Below are 25,193 nucleotides of genomic sequence, written 5' to 3'. Positions count from 1 at the left end.
GATGGATGGATGGATGGATGGATGGATGGATGGATGGATGGATGGATGGATGGATGGATGGATGGATGGATGGATGGATTTCTACACACAGTCTGTATATGGCCTGGTCTGACTTGGATGGCATGAACCCCAAAATGATGATTTTATTCTACCAGGCCGTTCTAGAGCACTGGTTCTCAAAGAAGAGGTCGAGGACCCAATGAAGCATGAAGTGGAGGGCACTTTATTTCTGGATAATCTCCAAAAATGACATTAACATTTAAAAATGACATGCATGTGTCATATTTATACCTATGTCATATTTTCACCATATAAATACAAACAAAGATTGTTTGTACTCCCCTTATGTCCTTGTTTTTTTTTTTTGTTTGTTTTTAGGAAAGTTTATGCATTTAAACCAACAAGAGATGGGGTCACAAGCCTCTGTACCTGTCCTTTGTGGGTTGAAACATTACAAGTTTGAAAACCACTGTTCTAGAGAGTTTAATATGATCCAGGAAGTCAGTATGGTATGGAAAATCAACTGTACAACTAAAAACTAAACTTGTCTGATTAACACAGCCATCATGGTAATAGGGAGAACTGAATTCCAGCACTTTCAGTCGATATATGAGCAGTATGTTCTTAGGCGAGCTCAGATAATAGCGACCAATCCATCACACATCCTCCACATGAAGAATACGAGCTTTTGCCCTCCAGCAGACGGTTTAGAGTCCCCCGCTGCAAACTAAACCGCTTTAAAAACTCATTTATGTCCTCCTCCATCAGACTTTTAAACAGTGTCATTCGAGGCAATAGAATTGTACAAGATAGGATGGGAGTGAGTGTGGGCAATATATGTTATGAGCAATGTTTATTATATATAATTTCTCTTTTCTGTAGGTTAGCTATGTGTGTAGTATTGCAGTGTATTGTGATGACCAGCACAGCTGGTACTTTCCTGTGCATAGTTTACTAAACAGCAAACACATATGATAACATTTTTGATCCTAAAAATTACAGAATTGGCTATATCTAAGTCAATTTTACAGATATTGAGCTACAATTTGGTTTGGTAGAGGTTCAGTCATTCACATTTTTAAGTTTTGACCAAAATGGCTACAACAAAGCATTACATAAGATGATCTTAGTTTAAAACGCCCTATGAAAGCTGATAGTTAATTTTTAAAGGAATGCTAGGCCTTTAATCCTTTTTATGTCACTAACTGTCACAGTACTTTGAGAGACAAGACAAAATTCTCCAGAGGAAAAGTTATAGTTGTATTGGATTGTCATGTATGTCTCTGTTATTTAGAATCTGCTGCATTATTCATGCAGTGTTTAAAGTATCATTTGAAGGTTTAAAATGGTTTTACAGTTAACTTTTTTTTTCTTTATCTGTAGGTTTTAAATCCCAAGAAGAAAGGCAAGAAGAAGAAATACATCAATTCTGGGACCGTAAGTGCTCTCACATCTGTTTCTAACTATTATCTCTCTTGTTTTCAACTTAATTATTTTGAAATAAAAGTATTATCACCTTTGCTCTCTTTGACTCTTGTGCCGTCTGGTTACCTGTTTGCTTTTCGCTCTCCTCTCGTTTTGGTCTCTATTTCATTGTCCTTCTCTGTTCATCACATCACGTGTGTGTTTGTGTTTGTGTTTGCCAGGTAACTCTGCTGTCCTTCAAAGTGGAGTCGGAGTATACCTTTGTGGATTTCATCCGAGGAGGGTGAGTGGAATAGTAATTAGCCCACACTCACAATTAAGTGTCAAAAGTCTCCGTGTCTGCGAGTGTTTGAGTCTGAGGACACTTGATGGAATTTCTCAAATGCTTAATATCAAATTTGCTCTGAGTGGTTGAAGTTTGGAGGAATGTTGTGTTGGTAAATACAACTTGTAAATACCTAATATATTCAGGTCCTTCACTTTGAATTGCTGGTTTCATTTGTTTGACCCAATTAAACATTCAAGGTGGTGAGGAGACGATTGTTATGCCATTCTAATCAGCTCCCAACCAGTCAACCAGAAAGCCGATTGAACAACAGTTATTTGTGCCGGTGTATCTGTGTGTTGGACATACGATGGTCCATGTCAAGAATACTAAGGTGTTTAATTCACTTTGTTGTTCTCACTTTCTTTGCAACAGGACTCAGCTGAATTTCACAGTGGCTATAGACTTCACGGCATCAAATGGTAGGTCAGCTTCTGGTTTATTTTTTAGATATGTAGCATTATTTTTCCTTTAGGTAAATTTAGATATTGTGATATTGTTTTTATTTTCTGCCTGTCTTGACTTACGTTAGTCTCACAAACCACTGGACAGATTTCAATGAAACTCTCAAAAAGTAATTATTGGATGACCATCTACAATTGATTAACTCTTGGAGTCAACCCCAAAATGAATCAGCCTTACCAAACAAATAATGGTCATAACTCAATCAGTTTTATAATTATTGAGATAAAATTTGATGTGGTAGTAGCTGAGAGTCATTCACAACACTCTGAGAACTCCCTGATTGCAAAAGATTTCACATAAAGCTACTTTCAAGATTCAACCAAAAAGCCCATAACTCCATCATTTCTCAACAATTTTTACCTTCAGGTAAAAATCTGGCTTGTAAGGAATGGGGTGATATGCATTCCTTTAAGAAATACTAGCCTTTAAATTAGACTAACATTGATGGCTTTTATTGACCTATAGCAAACTGAAGACAATTCTGTTGAGACGAAATTCACTGGAGTTTGTTGCATATCAAATACTTGGCTCAGCTTGTAAAATAATTGGATATAGCACGGGGACTAATTAGATTTTTTTGAAGCGTGATGCTTCTTATTCCTTTTTATTACCATGTGTTACATCTCTTTTTGAAACTTCAGAATTCTCTGAAACTAGCTGTAATTACAGATAGAAAAGAGATTATTTTTTAAATACATCCTTTCATGGTGAAAGGTGATCCTTCCTTTTGTTTGAGAATCAATGGAATTCTTTCTTTTACATTTTAGACACTCATTTGTGTCGTTCAGCATATCACTGCCTTGAATATGTCGCAACGTTCCGGTTCTTACTGATGAGACATGCACGGTGCACTGGAGACGGGGAAGGCGTTTGGTATTTATCGTGTCCAGAGGTGCAATGTGCACCTGTGGCGTAGAGGGAAGCTCAATTGGATTAGGGGGGAACACATTACAGTGTGTGTGTGTGTGTGTGTGCGTCTGAGTGTGGAATCCGCTGCAGCTTATCAGATCAATCCCATCCTTTCATCTCCTTTAAAAGCAGGTCACTCTTTTTAGAACAGAGGAGAGACTTCAGATCATCTTATCCAAGAGAGCGGGAGGAGGGAGCTGGCATTCATTTGCATTGGCACGTAATAATAAAATGTGTGCTATAATTATAACCCTGGCATATGCTTCAGCAAGGCTGTTATTAATAAAGTGATGTTTCTTTCTTATAATCCTCTTTATATGATTCTTTGATTTTGAAAGTGATAAAATTATGTTGTTTTCTTCCTGTTTTACTAACACAGCCTGTCTTCACGTAATTTATCTCATAACCAGTCTCTGTTAGGAGTGCTGCATGCTGCATGCTTCTTCTGGGACCCCCCAAAAGGAAAACAAAAACAATGAGGCTCACAATATTTTCTTGACATTGGATATTTTCCACCTGTGATCTGCTGATCCTACTGCCAGTCTAAGACAAGCTTTGAAACTACATGTAATACTCAAATGCTCAGCTGCTACCACACCCAGTTTTATATCTATTTTTGTATTTCCTAAGATTGCTTTGCTGTGGTGGCCATCTTGAATTAGATTGACTTCAAAAGTTAATTGGTTATAGTTGGTCATCCAATGATTTTTTTCTAAAAAGTTTATTTAAAATTAATTTCATTAATTATGAGTTATTTTACTAATGATGCAGACAAACAAACACACACACAAGCAAAATCATTATTACCCAGCCTTCTCCTTCAGTTGGTGATAGGATCTCTAATTCAGGGGACTGCATTTTAACCAACACTGAACATTAACGGACTCTATGCTTCATCATTTGATGTGCTTCTTTTTGTTTGAAAAGCACTAAACCTTCCAATTTTTGGACTTTTGTTGTTTTCAAAGTTACAAGAATCAACAACTGCAGCTCAAAAGTTCTGGACATGTGAAGTCTAAACAACCCCTCAAGGGTTTTATGTGTGGCTGCCATAATTAGGATAGCGATCTGCTGTTATTACCCGTGTTTTGTTCTTTTACGTATGTTTTCTAAGGTAACCCGTCCCAGCCCACTTCCCTCCACTATATGAGCCCCTACCAGATGAATGCATATGCCATGGCCCTGAAAGCAGTGGGAGAGATAATCCAGGACTACGACAGCGACAAGCTCTTTCCTGCCTATGGCTTCGGAGCTAAGCTGCCCCCCGATGGCAAAATCTCCCACGCGTTCCCCCTGGTAAGGCATCCTCGTGCACACAAACATATGAATTCATACTCGCAGGGCACGTTTACGCAGCTGATCTGACCAGGAGATGTGGTGACAATTCTGTAGAATTGTCTGAGTTGTAGCCATTTTTGTCTTGGCTAATGCTGTGGCGACCATCTTGAATTGGGTTGACTCCAAATGTTCATAAACTGTAGATGTACAGCCAGTGATTACTTTCTGAGAGTTTACTTAAAATTCATCCAGTGGTTTATGAGATATTTTGCTAACAGACAGACAAAACATTACCGTCTGTCTTTGCCTTTCAGCAGCAGACAATAACTAAATAAAGGCCTTTAATTTAAAATATGATAAATATTTAAAATGCTTGATATTTAATTTTTTAAACCCTCACACTTATAAAAAATACATATATTTTTTTAAATAAGACCTTATTGTTTTCTTTGTATAAATCTATTAACTTCCTCTGCCAACCATCGCATTATAAAAAATAAACATGTCTTCATGTTTATGACGTCTGTTTATCTAATTAAGCGACATTTTTCACATGCTCAAAGCAAACAACTGGATTTAGATCTTGTTAAATTTGACCTTCACTAATCAAATCTCATGGAAACTGAAGTTTTTCCTCTTTGCCTGGAAGCAGAAACTCTTTTGAAACAGCATAGCTGGAGCACAAAGAGTTCACAATAAAAACTCAACAAGAAAGAATGACAAGCTCCTCTGAAATTAGCATTTATTACAAAGTCTGAAATGTTAGATGTTTGTCAGGTACACATCTTTGTTCTCTGATGTCCTGGATACTGCAGTTTTAAAGTAAGACAATCTTATGTTGAGAATTTGTAGCTGTTTTTGTCAAACCTTGAAAATATGGTTATGCGCAATCATTTGCGATGTTGCAAGATGTCGCACTCAGAGTATATGTTGTGAACGGCTCTCAGCTACAATCACACCAAATTTCAACTCAATATCTGTGAAATTTACCAAGTTATTTAAATTTTTGTGTTGGCTAAAACTGATTTATGTTGGATTGGCTCCAACAGTTAATTCTGAAATCTTAAGCAAAAATGCCCTGCAATGATTAAAACTTGAGTTGTAAATGTATGTGTTATAAATGATGCCCCGCTACTACCAGACCAAACTTCAACACAATATCTGTAAAACTGACTGAATTTAGCTGTTTTTGTTTTTTTATAAGTTTAGTTTAAGGTGACAGTTATCTTGAACTAGATTGGCTCCAAACATCAGTCAGTTAGATGCACATTTAATGATTATATCCAGTAGTTCATGAGAAATGTTGCTAACAGACAAACACATGAAGATGCGCACAAGCATGAGCACAATTATTATTATTGTTTGTCTTCACCTTTCGGCCGCAGGAGGGAAATCGTTCTTGTCTGACTTTTTTGTGTGTTTTTCAATCTAGTGATCCATGGCTGTGTTCTTTAATCAATAACATGGGGTTTATTAGTGCAGCCAATTAGTGCAGTGCAAACAGTTTCACCGGATTGTATTATCTTTATATCTGACAGCCAATTATTGCAAACTTTAATATGATGTACTTCTGAAATAATTTTAAGGCATTTCTTTATACTCTCCAGAGGGTAGAGTTTTAAAGTTTAACATGTTTTAGTACCACTTGGGTTTATGTGTTTCAGCTCTGACTGCGTGTCTTTCTCCAAGTGATTTACTGTATATTTTCTTCCTATTTAAAGTCCTTACCATCTGTTGTTTAACACAGACCATATTTACTCAGACACAGTATATTGGATAAAAGCAGCCTAAATGTAGATGAATTAGACATCATGACCGATGGAAGCATATTGAAGTAACACACTGCTGTGTTCAAAATGTCTGCTGCTTTGATTTATTTGTATTTCACTGCAGTTTTTATTTCAGCATATTGTGCGTTTCATGAAAGTGCCACCTGCTTTCTGTTGCAGAATGGTGACGGTGATCATCCAAACTGTGTGGGCATAGATGGAGTTCTGGAGGCTTATTTCCAGAGCCTGAGGACGGTGCAGCTGTACGGACCAACCAACTTTGCACCTGTCATCAACAAAGTAGCAAAGTAAGCTTGAAAGATTGCTACTAAAATCTCCTTTAGAACATACGATTATTTCTTTTTAGATTTGATTACTCAAACCAATTATGGCTAATGTTTTCATCCTCAAAGAGTGAGCCAATTTGCCCAGTTTTAATTTAAATATGCAGTGTTTTACAGATCTCGTTTGTGACATGAATCAGAAAGTGCAGATTAGAGATTTAGAGATTTATTCATGAAACATTAGATAAAAAGTCAACGACTGAAGGATTAAGAAGCTTGCGGTTTGCTGTCAGCATCTGATAACATCCATTCTTTGCAAATTGTGGATAAAAAAGAAACATTTAATAAGTTATTTCAGGCAAAATGGTGTTCTCAGTTTGTTTGAATTAGAACCTTAAAAGTATCATTGAAGATTAAATGATTTCCTATCAAATAAAACTCTGTAAAAATATTTTTAAATGTCAACAAAATGTTTTCCATCCTTCCATCTGTGAGTTTAACTAAAAATAGTTTTAAGCCTTTTTCCTTATTTTCCTTACCAGATTACCACACAGAAATGAAGTCTAGTTGTGAGAACAATAAATAAAAAGTTAATTTGTTTTAATAAGAACTCACATGATTTTAGATCTTTACAGTCACTTTTTAATTGTCAAATTTACAGACATGTTGTACTTTGGAAGGATTTTTGGAGAAAAGGTAGAATTTCAATCATGTAAATAAAGTTCAAACAGGATAATAAAAGTTTTTAGAATTGTTTGGATGTGAATAAACAGGCAGCTGTATGATGCTGACAAGAAATTAATCATCTTTATTAGAAATGCAAAGTTTAAATAAAAACTACAAAACAGTCCACAGGTACCCTTATTATAAATAAAACATGGCTACTTCTGCATGCTTCTGTCCTGAGCCAAAGCCATTATAAATGATTAAAATATTTAGCTCTAATATATTATTTAGCAAAGGTACAACAGTTAGATTTTAGTTATTGCCCTTTCAAGCTTGAAAAGCTTTGATGGCGTTACTTTAAAATGGTTTGGGGCTTTATTTGCTCGAAATGAACCTGCTGTTGTTCTTCATATAATATGCTGCAGAGTATTTTATTTTTAATAAAATTTGGGGACTGAATATTTAAGGCTTTGTGATGGCGGGAAGTCATTTGTCTGAAGACGAGGATGTGTGCAGAGCTCTGCTGAGTTACTCTGGGGCAGACTGGTGTTATTTGCACAAAATTTAATGAAGGTAAACACACACAGAACATTTTTTATGTAATATATTGAGCTGGGATGAAGCTCTTCTCAAATCTGGAGTGTGTTCATTCACTGTGAACACTTATCAAAATGTTGACTTTATCAAGATTAATTCTGGTGCTGATTTAAACACGTTTACCTGCTGGGATTCTGGTGCACAATAAGTAAGTTAATTTACATTTTTTTACTTGTGTTTGAGCAATGGTGCTTCATTACACATACCAAAACAAACAGATTAACTTAAAAAAAAATCATGTTAAAAAGGAAGCTCAAGTTTTCTCTAAGATTAAAGTTAGTGGGAAAACGAAAGACTTTAATGATCACATTTGCAGACCTAAAACTAAATCTTGAGAAAAGTTTGATTAATTATCGCCCACTATCAGGAAGAAAAGGCAGATTATATTATTTTTGCCCATGTCTCTGTGTATGTATGTGCCTGCCTGTAAGTAAAATATCTAATTTTCCACCAGACAGATTTTATTGAAACTTTCAGGAAATAATCAGTGGATGTACAACTACAACTAGTTAGCTTTGTGAGTTAACCTCATTCAACATGGCTGTCACAGCCAACTGAACTTAAAGAACACAAAAATAGTAAATAATCAGATATTGAGCTAAGATTTGATGTATGCCCAACACATAATCTGAGCTCTAACAGATTAATTCCTAACAGATATTTGTTTAAAATTTAATAGGTAATTATTTGGATTAAACCTTGTCTGTTAGCAAAACATCTCATGAATTACTGGACACATTTTACTGAAATGGATATATGGTACCTCTACAGCTGATTAACCTTTGCAGCCAACATAACACAAGGTGAATAACAAATATTATGCTAAAAGTTGGTGTAGTAGTAGCTGAAAGTCATTCACACACTCCAAGGGCTTCTCATTGCTTGGAATCTTAATTTAAAACTTTAGCATTACCTTTTAAAGTCAACCATGTTTGTCTGTTAGTAAAATATCTTAAGAACATCCGGACAAATTTGATGGATGTACATCTAGCGGTTAAATTTTAGAGACAATCAGGTTTAAACATGGCTGCCACACAATCCAATCTGAAGCACGGTTCCTATAAATCAGTCAGTTTTACAGAACCTGAGCTAAAGTGTGATGTGGTAGTAACTGAGAATCATCCCCAATACTTCCACTGAGCATAACATCCTGTGATTTTGCTTAGGATTACATATAATATTATTTTCAAGGTTTGGCCAAAACAGCTAAAATGAAAATGGCAGGTGATATGCATTCCCTAAAGGAATGCTAGGCCAATTATTTTGCTGGTTTTGATTGGCTGTTGGGGGCATACAGCAAGTGTTTTTTGTTTTTTTTTGGTATTGTTTTGATAAATCCAAAAGATGTTTTGTAAAGTAAACTCTGGTAAACTCAGTTGTTTCCAGTAAATCCTCTGAGTCATGTTAGACTTTTTTCTCTGAGTACGTTCCAGTAGCACCAGCTCTCTCTGCAATGCAGTCTGTTTACTCCTGTTGGGAAATGGAGATCATTTCTTATCCCTGAATTTGCGGAAGGAGGCTGATCCGTGATTTACATTCACAAACTGTTGTGCTGTCTCCTAATCTAGATTCTTAGAGCAAGTGTGTCCTGCAGTCCTCCCCTTTTAGAGCTGGTTAGTTTGTTTCTGGACTTAGTTTTGTGTAGTAAACCTCCAGTATGGATATGTGAGTAAATAACCAATATTCCCTGCTACAACAGGTAATTCCATGTTTGGATTTAGAAAAGTCGAGATAGAAAAATCTTCATCTACACTCTCATAAACTCTAAAACACATTTGGTGCTGCAAAAAAAAAAAAAAATGTATATCAATATTGTTTTGAGTCACGTAGACCAGGTAAGTCTCTGGTGTGATATTCTACTTTCTTACAAAAAACACACAAACAGCCAATAAAGAACACACATTAAAATAAACACCCATGTGGGCACATAGGCTACGTGCTGAAACCCTCACTGCTTCGGTTTGGCCATGGTATATTCATTTGTTTTTCTTAGTAAAGCCCATGTGGTAAAAGGAAAAGGGATCAGTGGGAAAACATGGGCAGGGTTGCAGTATTTTATTTTCTTTTATGTCTGTGTTTTTACTGCTTTTAGTTTTAAGGGGATCATTTGAGCTTGAAGTTTTGGATTGTAGACTATGATTTGTTCTGTTCATCTTTGTCTGGTTTACTGAATTAAGGGTAGCCTTGTGCAGGTTTAGCTAACTTTACCCTTCATAAAGAGGCTGCAGCTGTTGGAGACTCAAAACCAAAACTCAAAACCACAGGAAATTTGTGAGAAGATGAGCTAGAAGGTGTCAAAATACAGCTCCAGTGCTCTTGAGACAGGTTAGAGGTGCCCACAACATGATGCAGGTGGGTTTGAGACACCTGCATTGACTGCATTGTCACACAAATATTTTATGTATGTTCAAAATTCAAGCAACAGAACTGCAAGCCTCCTCAACCACATAAGAAAACTGAGAACGTTGTGAGACTTTCTGGAGACTCCATCATCATCGGCATTCACCAACTCATCAGAAGCCAGTCAGATACTACCTGAATTTCCAGACCTCAAAGAAAGCAAGAGCATCAAAACCTAAAAACGCATTCAACTGCACAAAAACTGTTGTTTTACTTTATCCTAATGTAGCAAACAGATAAACCAAACAATACATTTTTAGCAATTACCTAACATGTAATCTTTTATATTTGGAAAAGAATATTTTAAATTATTTAAAGAGGGTGAATGGTTTATCAATCTGAAAGCACTGAAAGTGTGCACTTTCATAATTTACTGACTTGTAATTCAAAAGGCAGCCTGACCTGAAGCATAACCTGCTTCTCCATTATTTTGCTGGAAATGGGGAGTTAATTAAAATGAACAAGCTTTATTAGCCATCTATCTTTATCGTGGTGTCTATGATTTTTTTTTTTATTCAGAAAACATTAACATTCACTTATTTAGTGAGTAATTTTGGTTTTAATCTCTCTCCAAAGTTGTGCTTTTGATACAAAAAGAGGACTAACACTGTTCATGAAAAATTCTCTATGAAATGCAAGAGGATGAAATTATTAGGCTGCCTAATCCTTTCTCTATGTTCTGAAAAGAAGGATGTCCATGTTCATCAGTAATAAAGCGATTATCTTGCCGGCACATTAAAGTCGGTGGGAAATTTAATTAATACCTTCAGAAAAGCATCTGGAACATTATGAAATACTGGAATCAACTTGCCACATTTAAAATAAATTCAAATCAAACATCACAATAGATATTTTGTATGACCAGACATAAAAAGAGTTCATTTTACCATTTGTTTCCTAAATTGTTGAATGTCTTATTTGGATTTGGAGAATAGAAAACTTATGAAAGGAAGAGGATTAGCCTTTCTCCCGTCATGTGGGGGGAGCATTATTTCCAACAATAGCTGCTAACATGTGAATAGGACACAGTGTTTCAGCTGTAAGTATTTAATGAGTGCCCTAGTTCTTTCTCTGCTCCGTATACTGTTTGTTTGGAGATTGGCTTCTGCATCAGTTTGAAAAATTCTCCACTCCCTTGAGAAAACTCAGTGTTCTTCCTTTGTTTAACCAGCTTTAACTGGGTGTAGATAAAGCTTAAGAAGTCATGATGCTCATATCTGACAAAAAAAGAGAAGATTACAACGCAGCCCTTATAATAGAATTTATTTTTCCAGCCGGTCACATGGAGGGGTCTTTGTGAGAAACTCAAAACCAGTTGTTTATCATTGGAGCTGATTTGAACTGTAACCATGTGGAAAAAGTCCATCAATGTTTGATCATCTTTATAACTGTACCTGTGATCAAACAGCTTTACAAATTAAACAGAAATACAGACAAATCTGGACAAAATTAACCACATCTCCAAATCTAACCTATTAGATAAAATGCCAAGTATGAGACCCTCCTTAGAAGGTGCTCGGGTTCAAGTATTTCTCTGTAATTTGACAGCTCTCGTTCAAAGGTTCAGAGTAGATCAAATGTTTGCTCAAATGCGTCAAAAAATCCTGCAATTCCAAAGGAGTGTGCTATTTTTACTTCAGTGAAAGCAACAAAAGGTCATGCAAGTGTACGCAGGCAAAGAAAACCATACTTTCAATTTTGTTGATAGAATCTTTTTTGTGAAATTTCATACTTTTCTTGTAATGAGTTATAAAATGTTTTTAAAACTGGATTTAGCCTCATATGTCTTTGACCATAGGGCAGGCAGGTGTTCTTTGTTTTCTATGCTTTGGTAGAATGTTAGCTCCTAAACTGTGTGTGTGTGTGTGTGTGTGTGTGTTTGTGCATTCCCCAGCTGTGCAGCAGAGATTACAGATGGCTCTCAGTACTTTGTCCTGTTGATGATCACAGATGGAGTGATATCTGACATGGTCCAGACCAAAGAGGCTGTGGTTAATGTGAGTAAACAAAAACATATACTCCACACACACACACACACGTATAGGTCTATGCACATGTGTCAGATAAAACAGTCAGAAACTGATAGACAATAGTTGTTTTTCCTCAGTGACTGATACTGATGTGCATCTCAGCATCCTCTTCTCATGTCTCTGAGGCAATGAGGAGAAAGACAGAGCAGTTTATTTCCTGATAATAACGTTTTTATGTGATTTTTAGGACACAGCTAACTTGGTGCTCACCAGGTTTTAGGCAGCTCAAAGCAAAGCTCTTAGATAATTGCTTTTAACCCCCAAATGCTTCTGGAATAAAGGGAGTGTTGACATCCCATCAGCCCTTTGTTCTAAAAGGTTTTCAGGACGTTGCATCAGTTTGGAAGACTTGCCTAAAGTAAAGCTGCAGTACATGTTTTCCCACATGAACCGTATCTGTCCAAGATATTTTTCTGCATGTAAGAATGCAGATGTCCCCATGAAAGAGACGGGACATTGGGCCGACGTCACCCTTTCAGGTCCGTATGTTGCCTTCCACCCTTTTATCAAACTTTGTAGAAAGATATAAAGACCTCATGTAGCCGTCATTATGAAAAAGTTAATAGCCTTGTTTGCCATTCATGATGTAAGACTAAAAAAAAGGGGGAGCAAAAGATAATACAGCACGGTAGAGCAGCACCCCTTTATCTGGTACATAAGAGGGTGCCAAAAAATGAATAAATAAAAAGAACTGGGGATTATGAAATACGCTTTGTGCCTCACGTGCGTCCTGCTGGTTCGCTTTTATTACCTGGTTCGAGGTGAACGAACTAAATTGCGCAGAAGTTTCAATAGATGGTGATGAAGAGGTTTAATTATGAAAAGCTGTTTGTACAAAGAAGTAACCCCTAATTAAAACAAAACTGTTGGGACTAAGACAAACAAAAACAGTCCTGCTGAACATGCTGTGTAAAATAAAAATGGAGAGATATCTTCAAAAATCCTGTTTAAACTATGCATCTTTGTCAGGGATTATTAGCTGTTTTACAAAAGCAGAAATTCAGTTTGTTCAGACATGCGATCAGGCATCAGCTGGTGTTATACATAACTTGTTGTTGTTGTTTTGTTTTTGTTTGCTGGGGTGGGGTGGGGTGGGGTTGCAACACAACCTTTTGTTTCAAAAGAAGGAAAAACACAAGGCAAAGGAAAAAGATTCTTAATTGAGTAACTTTTTAAGAGGCTATTTCAAAATGAACACCAGACCAATGTGAGGTGGGATGAATCCTTCTGCACATTTTCAGAATTCCTGGGGAGGAAAAATGATTTCCTTCGAATCGACATCCAACTCCCAATAAAGTTCATAAAATCTAGCCTCTCAAAGTTTTAGCAGATTGGTTGAACTGAACAAGCATCATCAATGTTTTCTTTTTCTGTTTTTCCACAGGCAGCATCACTCCCTTTGTCCATTATCATTGTTGGTGTTGGACCTGCTGAGTTTGATGGTGAGCGGGGTGTATTTTACACCATGAAAAGAAAAAAGATAGATTAGTCATTAAAATAAAACGTTTTTTTTTTTTAGTTTTCCTGTCATCTGCGTCACAGTAACTGTATTTCTATTCTCTTTTGTCAAGAAGATTTTTAAATTGATAGTTAAGACATATATTATAACAAAACGTCCTAAAATTGAAAAAAGTATTTTGAATTTGGAATTCAAAATGAAAAATAAAGTTACAGTTAAAGAAGAGCTGAAGGCAGAGAACCGACAAGCAAGTGTTTAAAAAATCACTTTACATGCATTTTTGACCTGTGGAGAATCCTTTAACACGGACCTTGACTTTTAACTAACGGGAGACCACCACAGTGATGTCACATCCTGAGTTTTTTCTGTTCACCAGCACTCCTGCCCCTTCATGGAAGAATTACTCAGGAAAGTCAATGAAGTCAAGTGTGTGGGCATCTTACTGCCTGTAGATCAATGAATTACTTCTTAGTCGGGACTGTGTGTGTGTGTGTTACAGCTCAACAGGGTGGAACGACTTAACACTTTATTACTGTGTTAGGTAGCCATATTGTTTCAACTTGTTTAAGCAACCGAGTGGTGGATTTGCTGTGAAAGCACTGAGGTGTGTCTGAAGGTCTCAGGGTCAAAGTGAACTAACAGCACCTTAAAATGTGCATGGACTGATCATTATCACCCGCTGCCAAGGACTGCTGTAGCTTTAGCAAAGTATCTCATGAACATCTGGAAAGATTTTGATGAAACTCCCAGAAAGCAATCTTTGAATATGAAACTGCAACTTATTAAATTTTGGATTCAATGCAATTCAAGATGGTCACCATAGATAACCAACCTTTTCAAACAGAAATCTGTCTTTAACTCACATTCTCTGAACACTAACAGATTCTGCAAGATCTCACAGTATTGCATGAGATTGCAGTATTTACAAGTTTGAACCAAAATGGATCTGACTTTGTCCCTTCTCAGCATGAAATAATTGTAGTTTAAAACTCTGGCATGAACCACAGTGGGTGATGTGCATTTCTTTAAGAAATGTGAGACCTTTAATATCTTATATTAAAGGTATTTTCAAGCTCATTACATGCCACGTTTAAATATTTGTCCTCTTTTTTCGACTTTCTTTGAGCTGTTTTCTTTTTTCTTTTTTCTTTTTGCTAATTCAGACTCACTTTGTGCAAAACCATCTTTCCATGACAGCAGATTATTTAGTGCCTTTGACAGTTTCAGGATAAACATTGTTGTGCAGGTCCTTTTTTCTAAAACCTTTTGAGAGTGGCATCTCCAACCAGGTCCAATTTTTCTCTTTCTATATTTGGATGCTTTTGAACTGTCTGTCTGAAAGCTCTGCCACGACTGCAGTTTTTACCGATTGAATTTTCCCCATGAGTGGTCAGAAGTATTTTTATTTTCTGACATTTGATTTGTTTGAGAAATTGTTTTTTTGATGTACAAATGGTTATGACCATCCCCTCCTCGATCTGCATGCTGTGTTCTACTTTAGCAATTATGTCATGAACACGAAAAGATGTCTTGTAGCTCTTTCATATTCGCCCCCAGTGGTTCCAGTATTGAGTCATTTTCCCTTCCTGTCTTTTTAGCGATGGAGGAGCTGGATGGAGATGAGGTGCGAGTTTCCTCCAGAGGACGTCTAGCTGAGAGAGACATTGTTCAGGTACTCCTCATGATTCTATGTAAGTTTGCAGGTTAGATTCAAGCGCTTCTCCAGCGCAGGAGATACATCCCCAGAGAAGGATGGGTCACATTTCCACACACACACAAACACACACGGGAGACCTGTCATCCAAGAGAAAACAAACAAGCACACATTAGGGTTTACTTTTGCTCAGAGCCAGAACAACCAAGCTTTATAAAAAGTCAGCAGCTCAGTTGAGCTTGAGGTTTTTCACACATACAAACAAACACAAAAAACATCCCCCTGATACAGGAATATTAAACTCATAACTGAATGTGTTACATAGTATCTGGTTACCAACAAAAGTGGAAATGTGCAGTATATTTACTTTTTTATCATTTAGGCATCTGTTAAGTTACAAACTATAAGTATTACTTTCTTAAATTAAAATGAGTTGTTGTTCATTCTCTGTATTAAATGTATTTCTTGTTTTTCACAGTATGCAGGTAGGAAACTGCTGTATTTATTAGAACACATCAGCCAGACTTGACTTAATAAATGTAAAATATTCAAATTCAATTCAAAAATACTTTATTAAACCCAAAGGGAAATTAAATAAATATACTTCTGCTTGCAAATGTATCTGGTCTTCTGGACTCAGCTCGAGTCAATAACATGTTGAAGTTATTCTCAGGGTCTGTTCTAACAGTAACAGCACTCTTTTTTATATTCCACTTAAAAATGAGGTGTCTGTACAATAAAGGGATAATTCAGATATTTTTGAATTAGCGTTTTGTGGAAATATTTGACCTTTATTTGACCTTTATATTTGTGGTAATGTATTAATTGACTAACCAATTAATATCTGTTGTAGATAGCTTTTGATCTACCTTAATTTGGAGAAAAAAAAAAAGAGTTTTGACCAGACAAGCAAAGAGCAAGGCCAGACCAAAGTGGATTGCTCGCTTCTTAAAACGGCTCCATTCCAAACATTTCATAGATGGTCATGTGAACACCACCTCTAAAGCTTACAGGGCTCACATTCAGCAGGAATTTCCTAATGGTTCTGTCAAAATAATGGTATACTGCAAAACTGACTGTGCTGGGAAGGTTTATATATGATATTATAAAGTATAACGACTTTTACACAGAAACCCACTTCAAAATGATTGATCTATTCCTTTAATGGTTCATAACTTTTCTATAGAAGCCTACTTCAAAAGATCTGAACAGTCACTTTGAAGCTGCTACAGATCTATCTCCTCTTTCTTTCTAGCACATTCACCTTTGGCCCTCTAGTTTTCTATATATTATATAAATGTATTAATTAACGTTACAAATTAAATTGTTTTAGTTTTTATATTAAAAAAAAAACGAACAAAACTTAAAATCTTTCAGTTTAAGACTGTCAAGCTACAGTACATTTTAAAGATGCTGCATGAGCTATAGGGATTGCCACTTTTTTATTATTTATTTATTTTTTGTTATTTCTTCAAAGATTGTTCCAAACCCCATGTATTTTTTATAAACTAACAACAAAGTAGAAGCTCTTTGATTACTCCTTCCTCGGCTCGTAATGCATTATACATAAAATTATTCTCATAAACACTTGAAAGTACATTTTTATGCAAAAAGTAGAAAAGTTTTTTTAAGGGGTATCCGTAAATAAAAGGCTCTGAAAAGTGAGAAAATGTCCTCAGTGCGTTTCCACAGAAAGACACTTCTTTTATTATCAGTTTTGTACCCAACTCACAGAGCAGATCCGGTGAGTTTTATTGAGAGCCGAGCAGTAACCCTCGCAGTGATAAAACTACATCTGGCAGCAGTTGTTTTATAGAACCTTTTAGAGATATGAGGACATAAACAGGAAGCAAGTACAATAGTCTCTGATAACGATGTCGTGTTTAATATTCAGATGGAAGTGGGGAAGACTGGTCTGTCAGCTTGCAGCAGCTAGAGTACAATGATAAATGAGCCCTCGTAGTGATAAATGTTTGGTGTCTACATACTGAGAAGATTTCATATTTTAAACCATCACTTCATCAAACTTACACCGGATGGTTATTATAAGAACAAATATTCAGTTTTTATTTGACACTAACATCATTGTTTATGGCTCACTTTAAACAGGTTAATAGTTATTCAAATCATGCATTTCTGCTAAAGCTCTATTGATTTGGGTATCTTCTTTTCACAGTCCTGTCCATTAATTCTGTTTATTTAACAGAAGTAATCACATTTAATCCTTTGATTGTGTTTAACCCTGGGCGGGATTTCAAATGGGATGTTTACACAGAAAAGAATGCAATCACTCCACATGTCACGCTTCCTTTTTTTATTTTTTCATTGTCTCAGATTCAGTTTGATCGCTGGTTTTGTTGCAGCAGTATTGAATCTTTGGCGTCTCCTGTGTTATAACTTTGGCCTAAACTGATGAAATGCTGCCACGTTTCAGCCAGGAACATTATCTGAATGTAAAGATGCGGGTTCAGTTTTCTTTTTCAATTAGCTTGTTTTCTTGAAAGCAGACAATGCAAACAATGTAATTAACCATTTTAATAGTTATGATTGTCTCTTATTGAGAGCTAAGTGATTGGGTTCAGTATGGAATAATTTAATTTATACCTCTTTCAAACATGTCTCAATTTCTGCATAAGATAATCTTGTATTTAAATCTGTGATTCTGTTCTAATCAACTGAACATAAAGATAAAAGCGGCACAAATTAAAGGTCCAGTATTCCTTGAAGGAATGCATATCACCCACCACTTTTAATGCCAGAGTTTTAAATTAAGATCCTGTTATGATGAGAAGTGACAGAGTTGGAGCAGATTTGATCAAATCTTGAAAATAAATTTATGTATGGTTTCATTTGATTGTTGATCTGTTGGAGCTCAAACTATGTGGTGTAAATGACTCTCAGCTAAACTACAGCAACCTATATCTTATTATCTGTATATTTGACAAGGTTATAGCCATTTTTTCTGTTTGATATGATAAGAACTGTGCTGCTATGATACTTGTTTATGAGTATTTTTATTTGACTGTCTGTAGATAATCTTGCAAAGTCAGTTTGAAGACAAAGAAACTGACAACACAATGGACAAACTGAGATGAAATCAAATGTTTGACCATTTAAACAATTTTTTTAGATTTGTAAGCAGAATTTTGTTCAGGATACCTGATAGATGATGGAAGTTTATCCACTTTTAAAAAGAAAAAAAAACTTCATGCTCTTTGTCAGTTTGATACAAGATCTTAGAAAACTGAATAATTTGTGCTCTACATCTGAAGATGAGTGACAACTAAACATTTAAAAATGAACAAAAACTTCTCATCTCTGCTTGAAGCTGCATTAGCTCCTGCTAGCATAATATTCAAGCAATCACTGAGCGAACTGCAGGTGGTTGATTTGAATTTTGAATAAAGAGCGTGGCAGGTTTTGACAAGGACGAAAACCACATAAAAACTGACATCACTGTTTCAGCAGCATCAAGAGTACAAAGTTTTATAGATTTCAAGTGCAGTATTTAGGCATCATAGTCATCTTGTGTTTATTATTCCTAAAGGTTCTGATATGATTCAAGCCTGTCAAATAAACAAACTTGCAGTTTTTATTGCTGCTGCAGAAGGTGAAAGGTGACAATGTCTCTGTGAGTATTCATTGAATGTACATCTACAACTGATTAACATTTGGAGTCAACCCAGTTCATGATTGGGCCACAGCTAATTGACCTAAGATAACAGAAAAATGTCTAGACTTCAGTATTTTTTACAAATTTGGTGTGACTACCACACTAAAAACAGAAAAATGCAAGATCTCACAGTACTGAGACCAACCATAACATCAGTTACAAGGTTTGACCAGAACAGCTCTAACTCCATCCCTTCTCAGATGATTTTAGTTTGAAATGTTGTCATAAAAGGTGGTGGATGACATACATTTATTCAAGACCTTTAATTATTTCATCTTATTAAACTGGAAATTTGTAGATTTTGTTTGAAGTTCAGAAAATACACAATATTTGAAAAGGTCCACACTGACATCAATAAAGCTGATTTAAAATGAGCATTTATTCCTCACTATCCACCCAGCCACTACAGGCACAGCTGCCGTTCAATCAAACATCGCAGGCACTGACCAGAACATTTATACACCTGGCAATTCCACTAAGCATTTGCCAGATTATCTTTATTTTGTTTGTCATTACAGGCAGACATTTTGCAGGCACGGTACCAAAATGGGACTTTTTGGGGGGAGAATTTACTATTTGTGGTCTTATATTTTTTTGCACAAGAGTTGTTGCTGTCTGTTGCAATCAAGCAGTTTATCAATTATTCAAATATTATTCACCATTTTTCCACAGAAAAATAACTGAATGAACTAGAAATCAGCCCATCTCAAGCTTAAAAAATGCATAGTGGTATAATCAGGACAGCACTCTCCTTTTTTAGTGTGGTGCACTGTGGGACATTGAAATATGCAGATGAAATCATTATTTCAACAAAGCTGCTACTGATGAGAGCATTTCTGTGTGGATTAACAAGGAGAAGGGCAGAGTTTTCCTTCATCCTCCCGGTTGTCCTTAATTAAGTCTTTGGAGGCAAGGGCAGCTTCACAATCCATCACAAACACACCTTTCTTCCTTGGTATCATTATTTAACAACTCTGCTTACTGTCACACACCAGCTGCCCTTATCACCTGAAATGTTGACTTAATGCAAGTTGTATGTTTTTACCAGATAAAACAGTTGAGAATATATTGTGGAATTTTAAAGCAGTGGCACATAAAAGGTCAAATGCAGAAAAAATGAGCAAAATATAAGCAAACACAAAAATGGCTTTAACTCTGTCACTTTTACAGATATTGAGCTAAAATCTAATGTGGTAGTAGCTGACACTGATCCTCAACCTAGACTTTGAACATCAAGCAATCAGTCAGTTAAAACTTGTTTTGCTGTTAGTAAAATATTTCATAACCCACTGCACAGATTTTAATGAAATGTTCAGAAAATCCTCAGTAGATGTACATCTACAGCTGATTCAGTGTTAGAATTAATCCAATTAAAGATGCCAGCAGCAGCTAAATAAACCTAACCAACACAGAAATGGCCACAAGTCAGTCAATTATAACATATTGGTCTAAAATTTGGTGTGGTAGTAGCTGAAAGTCGTTCCCAGTTCATCCTCTGAGTGTTGTGAAAGCTCGCCTATGAAAGGTGGCGGGTGATATGCATTCTGTTAAGAAATTCTAGGTATTTTGTTAATATATATATTTAATTATTTACAGTGATTCACTAGTAAAAAAAATTTAAAAAGAAGAAAATTGTTTAATAACTTTGAAATACAAAGTATGACTAATACCATCTATTTATAGGAGCTGGTTAATATTAACAGAAACATGTCTGCTCAGAAATGTTCTGGCCTTTGATCAGATCATGTTGATGACACCTGATGTACATTAAACATGTACATTAATATTTGTCTCCTCCCCGCTCCTAGTTTGTGCCGTTCAGAGACTACATAGACAGATCTGGAAACCAGGTCCTCAGCATGGCCCGCTTGGCTAAAGATGTCCTCGCCGAAATTCCAGACCAGTTGCTGTCTTTTATGAAGAGCCGAGGGATCGAACCCCGACCGTCCATGTCCTCCTCCCCTCTACCGGCGCTGCACCGGCACATGTGACCCCTGACCCCTGACATCTTCTCCATCTCTTCACCCTGTCTCTCTGTTTCTCTCTTTCCCTTTTAAACAAATCTCCACTCAGCTCACTTAATTTATTTGTCACTTCAGAAGAAAACAAACCTGCTGCTTGTTCCACTCTTATCACTGGTGAGGTTAAACAGACACAAATCATCTCCACAGCAGGTGCTCATAACTGACTCACCCGCTGCTGCTGTAACTCATCTTCTCCTCTTGCTGTTATTACTTTTTGAAAACTGTACGAAAGCACGGTGAGGATAACCCATGACCCTGCCCTGCACGCTGACATTTAAACATTTTGAGGTGACTTTTTAAAATTTATCTGCTAATTCCCCTTAACAGGGTTTCACCAGACACGTTTTAAACAAATGGTCTGTACAATTACCCTCGGCCAGTTTTGGCATTTGTTACAATTTGTCCAATTACAGAGGTGGATAAATTTGTTGGTACCCTTACAGCTCATTAAATCAAGGCTTAAAAAAAGGAAAAAAGGATTAAGATAAAAGCAATTGTCTATTGTATATATGTAAGCCTTTAGTATGCGACAGAGTAAACAAATAAACGTGAAAAAATATGCTAAACTAGTTTGAACAGATTTTTAGATACCCTTAAAGAAAGTATTGATCCTTACATTGCAGTCATGTTTCAAACCAAGGGTTTGACTTTAGTTAGCATCACGGGAGCCATTTACCCTGTTAAAGGAGAGCAAACAGCCACTGGGTAGTTGTGTATGGTTGTGTGCACCACACTGAACATGGAGCAGAGAAAACAAAGGTGAGAGCTGTCTGAGGAGCTCAGAAAGAAGAATATAGATATCCAGGTTAAAGGTCAAGGCTAAAAGACTGTCTCTAAGCAGCTTCCTGTTCCCCTGACCACAGCTGCCAATATCATTAAAAAGTATAAGGTTCATGGGACTGTAGCCAACCTCCCAGGACCGGCACGCAAGAAGAAATTCAACCCCAGGCTGATCAGACAGATGATACAAAAAGAGCCAAAACCATTCAAGCTGGAATCCAAGGTCAAAACATACATCTAGATGTCCACAAAACTTTCTGCTTTTGACTAAATTTAGTCCAGTTTTAGCTTAGATGTCTTTGGACAGTTTATATGGTATTATTATAAGGATACATTATTATATGGATTAGATATCCATGTTAAAGGTAGAGGCTACAAAGCCTCTAGTCACATAGCTAGGGGGTTACTTTTTTTTTTAACATTGTGGAAGGGTACCAACACATTTATTTGCGACTGTAGGTACATGATCCTGAAACTAAATGAACTGAAACTTTATTGAGAAAAAGGGATCTCAAACATATGTGGTGCAAAGTTTGAACCTTAGTTCACCTTTACAACGTCATAGAGTGATTTATTCTCCCAAACAATCCCTTCAAAAGTTCTCATTTCAATGTCATGAAGGCCGGTCCAAAAACAAACAAAGAAACAAGAAAATAAATTAAAGTAAGAAACAAAATCTGCACACTTTTTTTTCTTATATCAATGGTTTCTGTGTCCTTAAATAAAGATTTGTAAGCAGAATTCGTGAATGGCTGTCAACTTCTACGTGTATTTGTTTATCTAAGAAACAACCAAAGTGACTGAAAATAGGTCAGCGATGGTGACAGTCATGGAAGAGCTGTGTGGGATTGAGAAGTCAGACAATTCTGATGTATTCGTACTCATTTATGGTCAAATTCGTTGAGTAAAGTATGCAGATAAAAGTGCTTTGTTTACATTGAGTGTGGACTTGCATTTCAGACATGCATATCACTATATCTGGAAAACTACTGGATTGAATTCATCCAAACTGCTCTGCTCCGTTTGATGTAGTTCAGGATAACATTTTTCATCTTTGATTGCATAGTTTATAACGAGCACCTTTAAACCCATTTGCAGTTGCTCTTTTTAAAAGTAATAAGCTAACACAGGCAGATGTAGTGTAAGCGATCAGGTCACATGCTATCAGATCAGTGCCAGACCCAGACACTCACACACACCTCTGTCTGCAGCTCCACACCCCACCCTCTCTCTGCCCAGCGTGGGGGACGAGGCTGGGTGCAGATTCCCCCCCCTGCTGTTAGAGAAATGCCAGTGTCTCCAACTGCCCTGCAGAGAGGAGGAGGGAGGGAGGGAAAGAGCCAGGGGGAGGGCGTAAAGGGAAGAAAGGAAGGGCAGGGGCAACAGAGTGGAGGAAAGAGACAGGGATGCACAAGGACACGGGGAGGAAGATTTGTTTTGTTTGATGCCAGAAGAGGCATCAGAGGAAACAGGTGGCAGCATAGAGCTAAGGTCACACATTAGTGCTGTTGTAGGTTAGTTTGAGAAGTCTTTGTATGCATTCTTTTAGTGTAAATGAATCTTAACGAGGGATTAATGCACATTCTATGAAAAGCAATATATCTGACTCCCAGTGTAATGTTTGCCCTATGCATGGACCTTCCTCTCCCCTGCCATTACTTGACATTTTGTTTCCAGTCCCGACTGGAGCTGCCTGTAAAGTAGGAAAAGGCTGCCACCTAGTGTTTACCCTTTGTATAACTGGGTATTTTTATTATGCATGACTACTGTGCTTTCCTATACTCTCAAACAGTACATGTGCATGACCACATTCAGGAAAGATGAATATCCAATCATGAGATGAATTAGGACAAAGAACTGTGTAAAACTAAGAGGACCTAGAAACATTTATGTGAAGTGTGTTGCTTGAACGTCAAGTTGGTTTAGAGGAGTGTTTTATGTGCCGTGTATTGACTTTTTCTGATCTTGTTTCATCATGTTTTTTTGCATGTTGAAGAATAAATCAGCTGCAGTGTTACAATAGATGCCATCTCCCACCTTAAAAAAAAGAGATAAACGTATATCTCAATATGCATTTTTTTCTCTGTCATTGTAAATTTTCATTTGTGTGTATCAGAACTAACTTGTCTGCTGTGTGACTTGCAGAATCCAGTAAACCAATATGTATTTTTGATATTTTGACAAAGTGATAAAATTGAAATGTAAACACTTACAGAATCAGAAAGATGACTGTGGACGCCTAAAGCCCTGCTGTGTTTTCTGTCCATCTTTTAACTATATAAACATTAAAAAAATAAAGATGTATACTATTTCAATATAAATACATAACATTGTGTGATAAAACAAATGTCTTTCTCACTCATTTGCTCTTACTGGAGATTGAAAAACAGTTTACATAGGTGATTCTAACAATATTTTTTTAATAAATGTCCAGGTTTTTAAGAATGTCTGATAAAAAGAATGTAGAAGTTATGAAAAAAAACTTTTGTTTTAACAAATATCTTGCTGTGTTTTGACATGAGGTTTAAATCCGTGTGTGTGTACTCCTTTTTCCTAAAGTTGATGAACTTATCAAACAGAAACAAGGCTCATAACTGACTTACAGCCCCAAACGATTCATCACAATCCCCTGTATCTGCTCGATCTTTTGTTGAAAATAACTGCTGACAACCAGCTGTGATATATAGAAGTGCTTACACCAAATATATAACTTCCATATTTTCAGTTTTTATGAAAAAAGTCGAGCTTTTATCCATCTGTCCTTGCAAGACCAACTATGCTGTTGGAAAAAGAATTGCACCATCTGTCATTGTAACAGTACAAAGCAGGAATAAAATGTTGTTTCTCTGCAGGCAGAGGTGCCACTCTTTTGTAACCTTTTGAATTTAAGGCTGCTTTTTTAAAATTTCTTATTTTTATATGAGAAAACAAAGCAAAAATATACAGCAGAACCTCTAATCTGAATTTAATCTGTACCAATAGATGATTTGTAAGATGAAAATTTGTATTTTGACACAAATATTTTAAATTCAAAACTCTAGAAACTAGAGAAATTGCATTTTCTGCAAAAATGCAATGTGAGTACTGAATGCTCAATGGCTTTTGTAAAATTTGTTGAAGAAGCTAAATTGTTAGAAGGTAAAAGATAAAAAAAAACAAGAACAAAAGCTAAAATGATCTAAACAAAAAGTAAAAACAACACGTTAGCAAAACAGTAGCTTGAATTTTAAACCAGCTAAACAGTTAAAAGCTAAAAATAAAGCAAGTATGCTGAAGTAGATCAAAGTTTATCAAGTTTTAAAAGTTCTTCTTTTATTCCAGTAAAAAAAATGTAAATAAAGTTAAATATTTCAAAAAGTATGAAAGTTACAAAACCCAAAAGTCAAAGCTGTAGTGTCCTAAATAAAATGTCTGAATGTTTTGATATATAATTGGTTAAATTAGTAGAAAGTAGA

General features: G+C 36.2%; 1 protein-coding gene across 1 annotated transcript in view; it reads left to right on the top strand.

The window, feature by feature from the left end:
• Nucleotides 1-24,562, top strand: part of cpne9 (copine family member IX) — an 83,493-nt gene extending 58,931 nt beyond the window's left edge. The window contains exons 13-21 of the mRNA XM_017411417.3: nt 1,384-1,437; nt 1,647-1,708; nt 2,126-2,172; nt 4,239-4,420; nt 6,352-6,479; nt 12,013-12,115; nt 13,533-13,590; nt 15,206-15,279; nt 20,743-24,562. Of these exons, the coding sequence (XP_017266906.1) occupies nt 1,384-1,437; nt 1,647-1,708; nt 2,126-2,172; nt 4,239-4,420; nt 6,352-6,479; nt 12,013-12,115; nt 13,533-13,590; nt 15,206-15,279; nt 20,743-20,925 (891 nt within the window). The 3' untranslated portion in view covers nt 20,926-24,562. The remainder of the gene's footprint in view (nt 1-1,383; nt 1,438-1,646; nt 1,709-2,125; nt 2,173-4,238; nt 4,421-6,351; nt 6,480-12,012; nt 12,116-13,532; nt 13,591-15,205; nt 15,280-20,742) is intronic.
• The last annotated feature ends 631 nt before the right edge of the window (nt 24,563-25,193 follow it).

This window comes from Kryptolebias marmoratus, linkage group LG8 (assembly GCF_001649575.2).
Source record: "Kryptolebias marmoratus isolate JLee-2015 linkage group LG8, ASM164957v2, whole genome shotgun sequence".
Taxonomy (NCBI): Eukaryota; Metazoa; Chordata; class Actinopteri; order Cyprinodontiformes; family Rivulidae; genus Kryptolebias; species Kryptolebias marmoratus.
The sequence above is the reverse complement of the archived record's forward strand: the minus strand, read 5'-3'. Positions and strand labels throughout refer to the sequence as shown.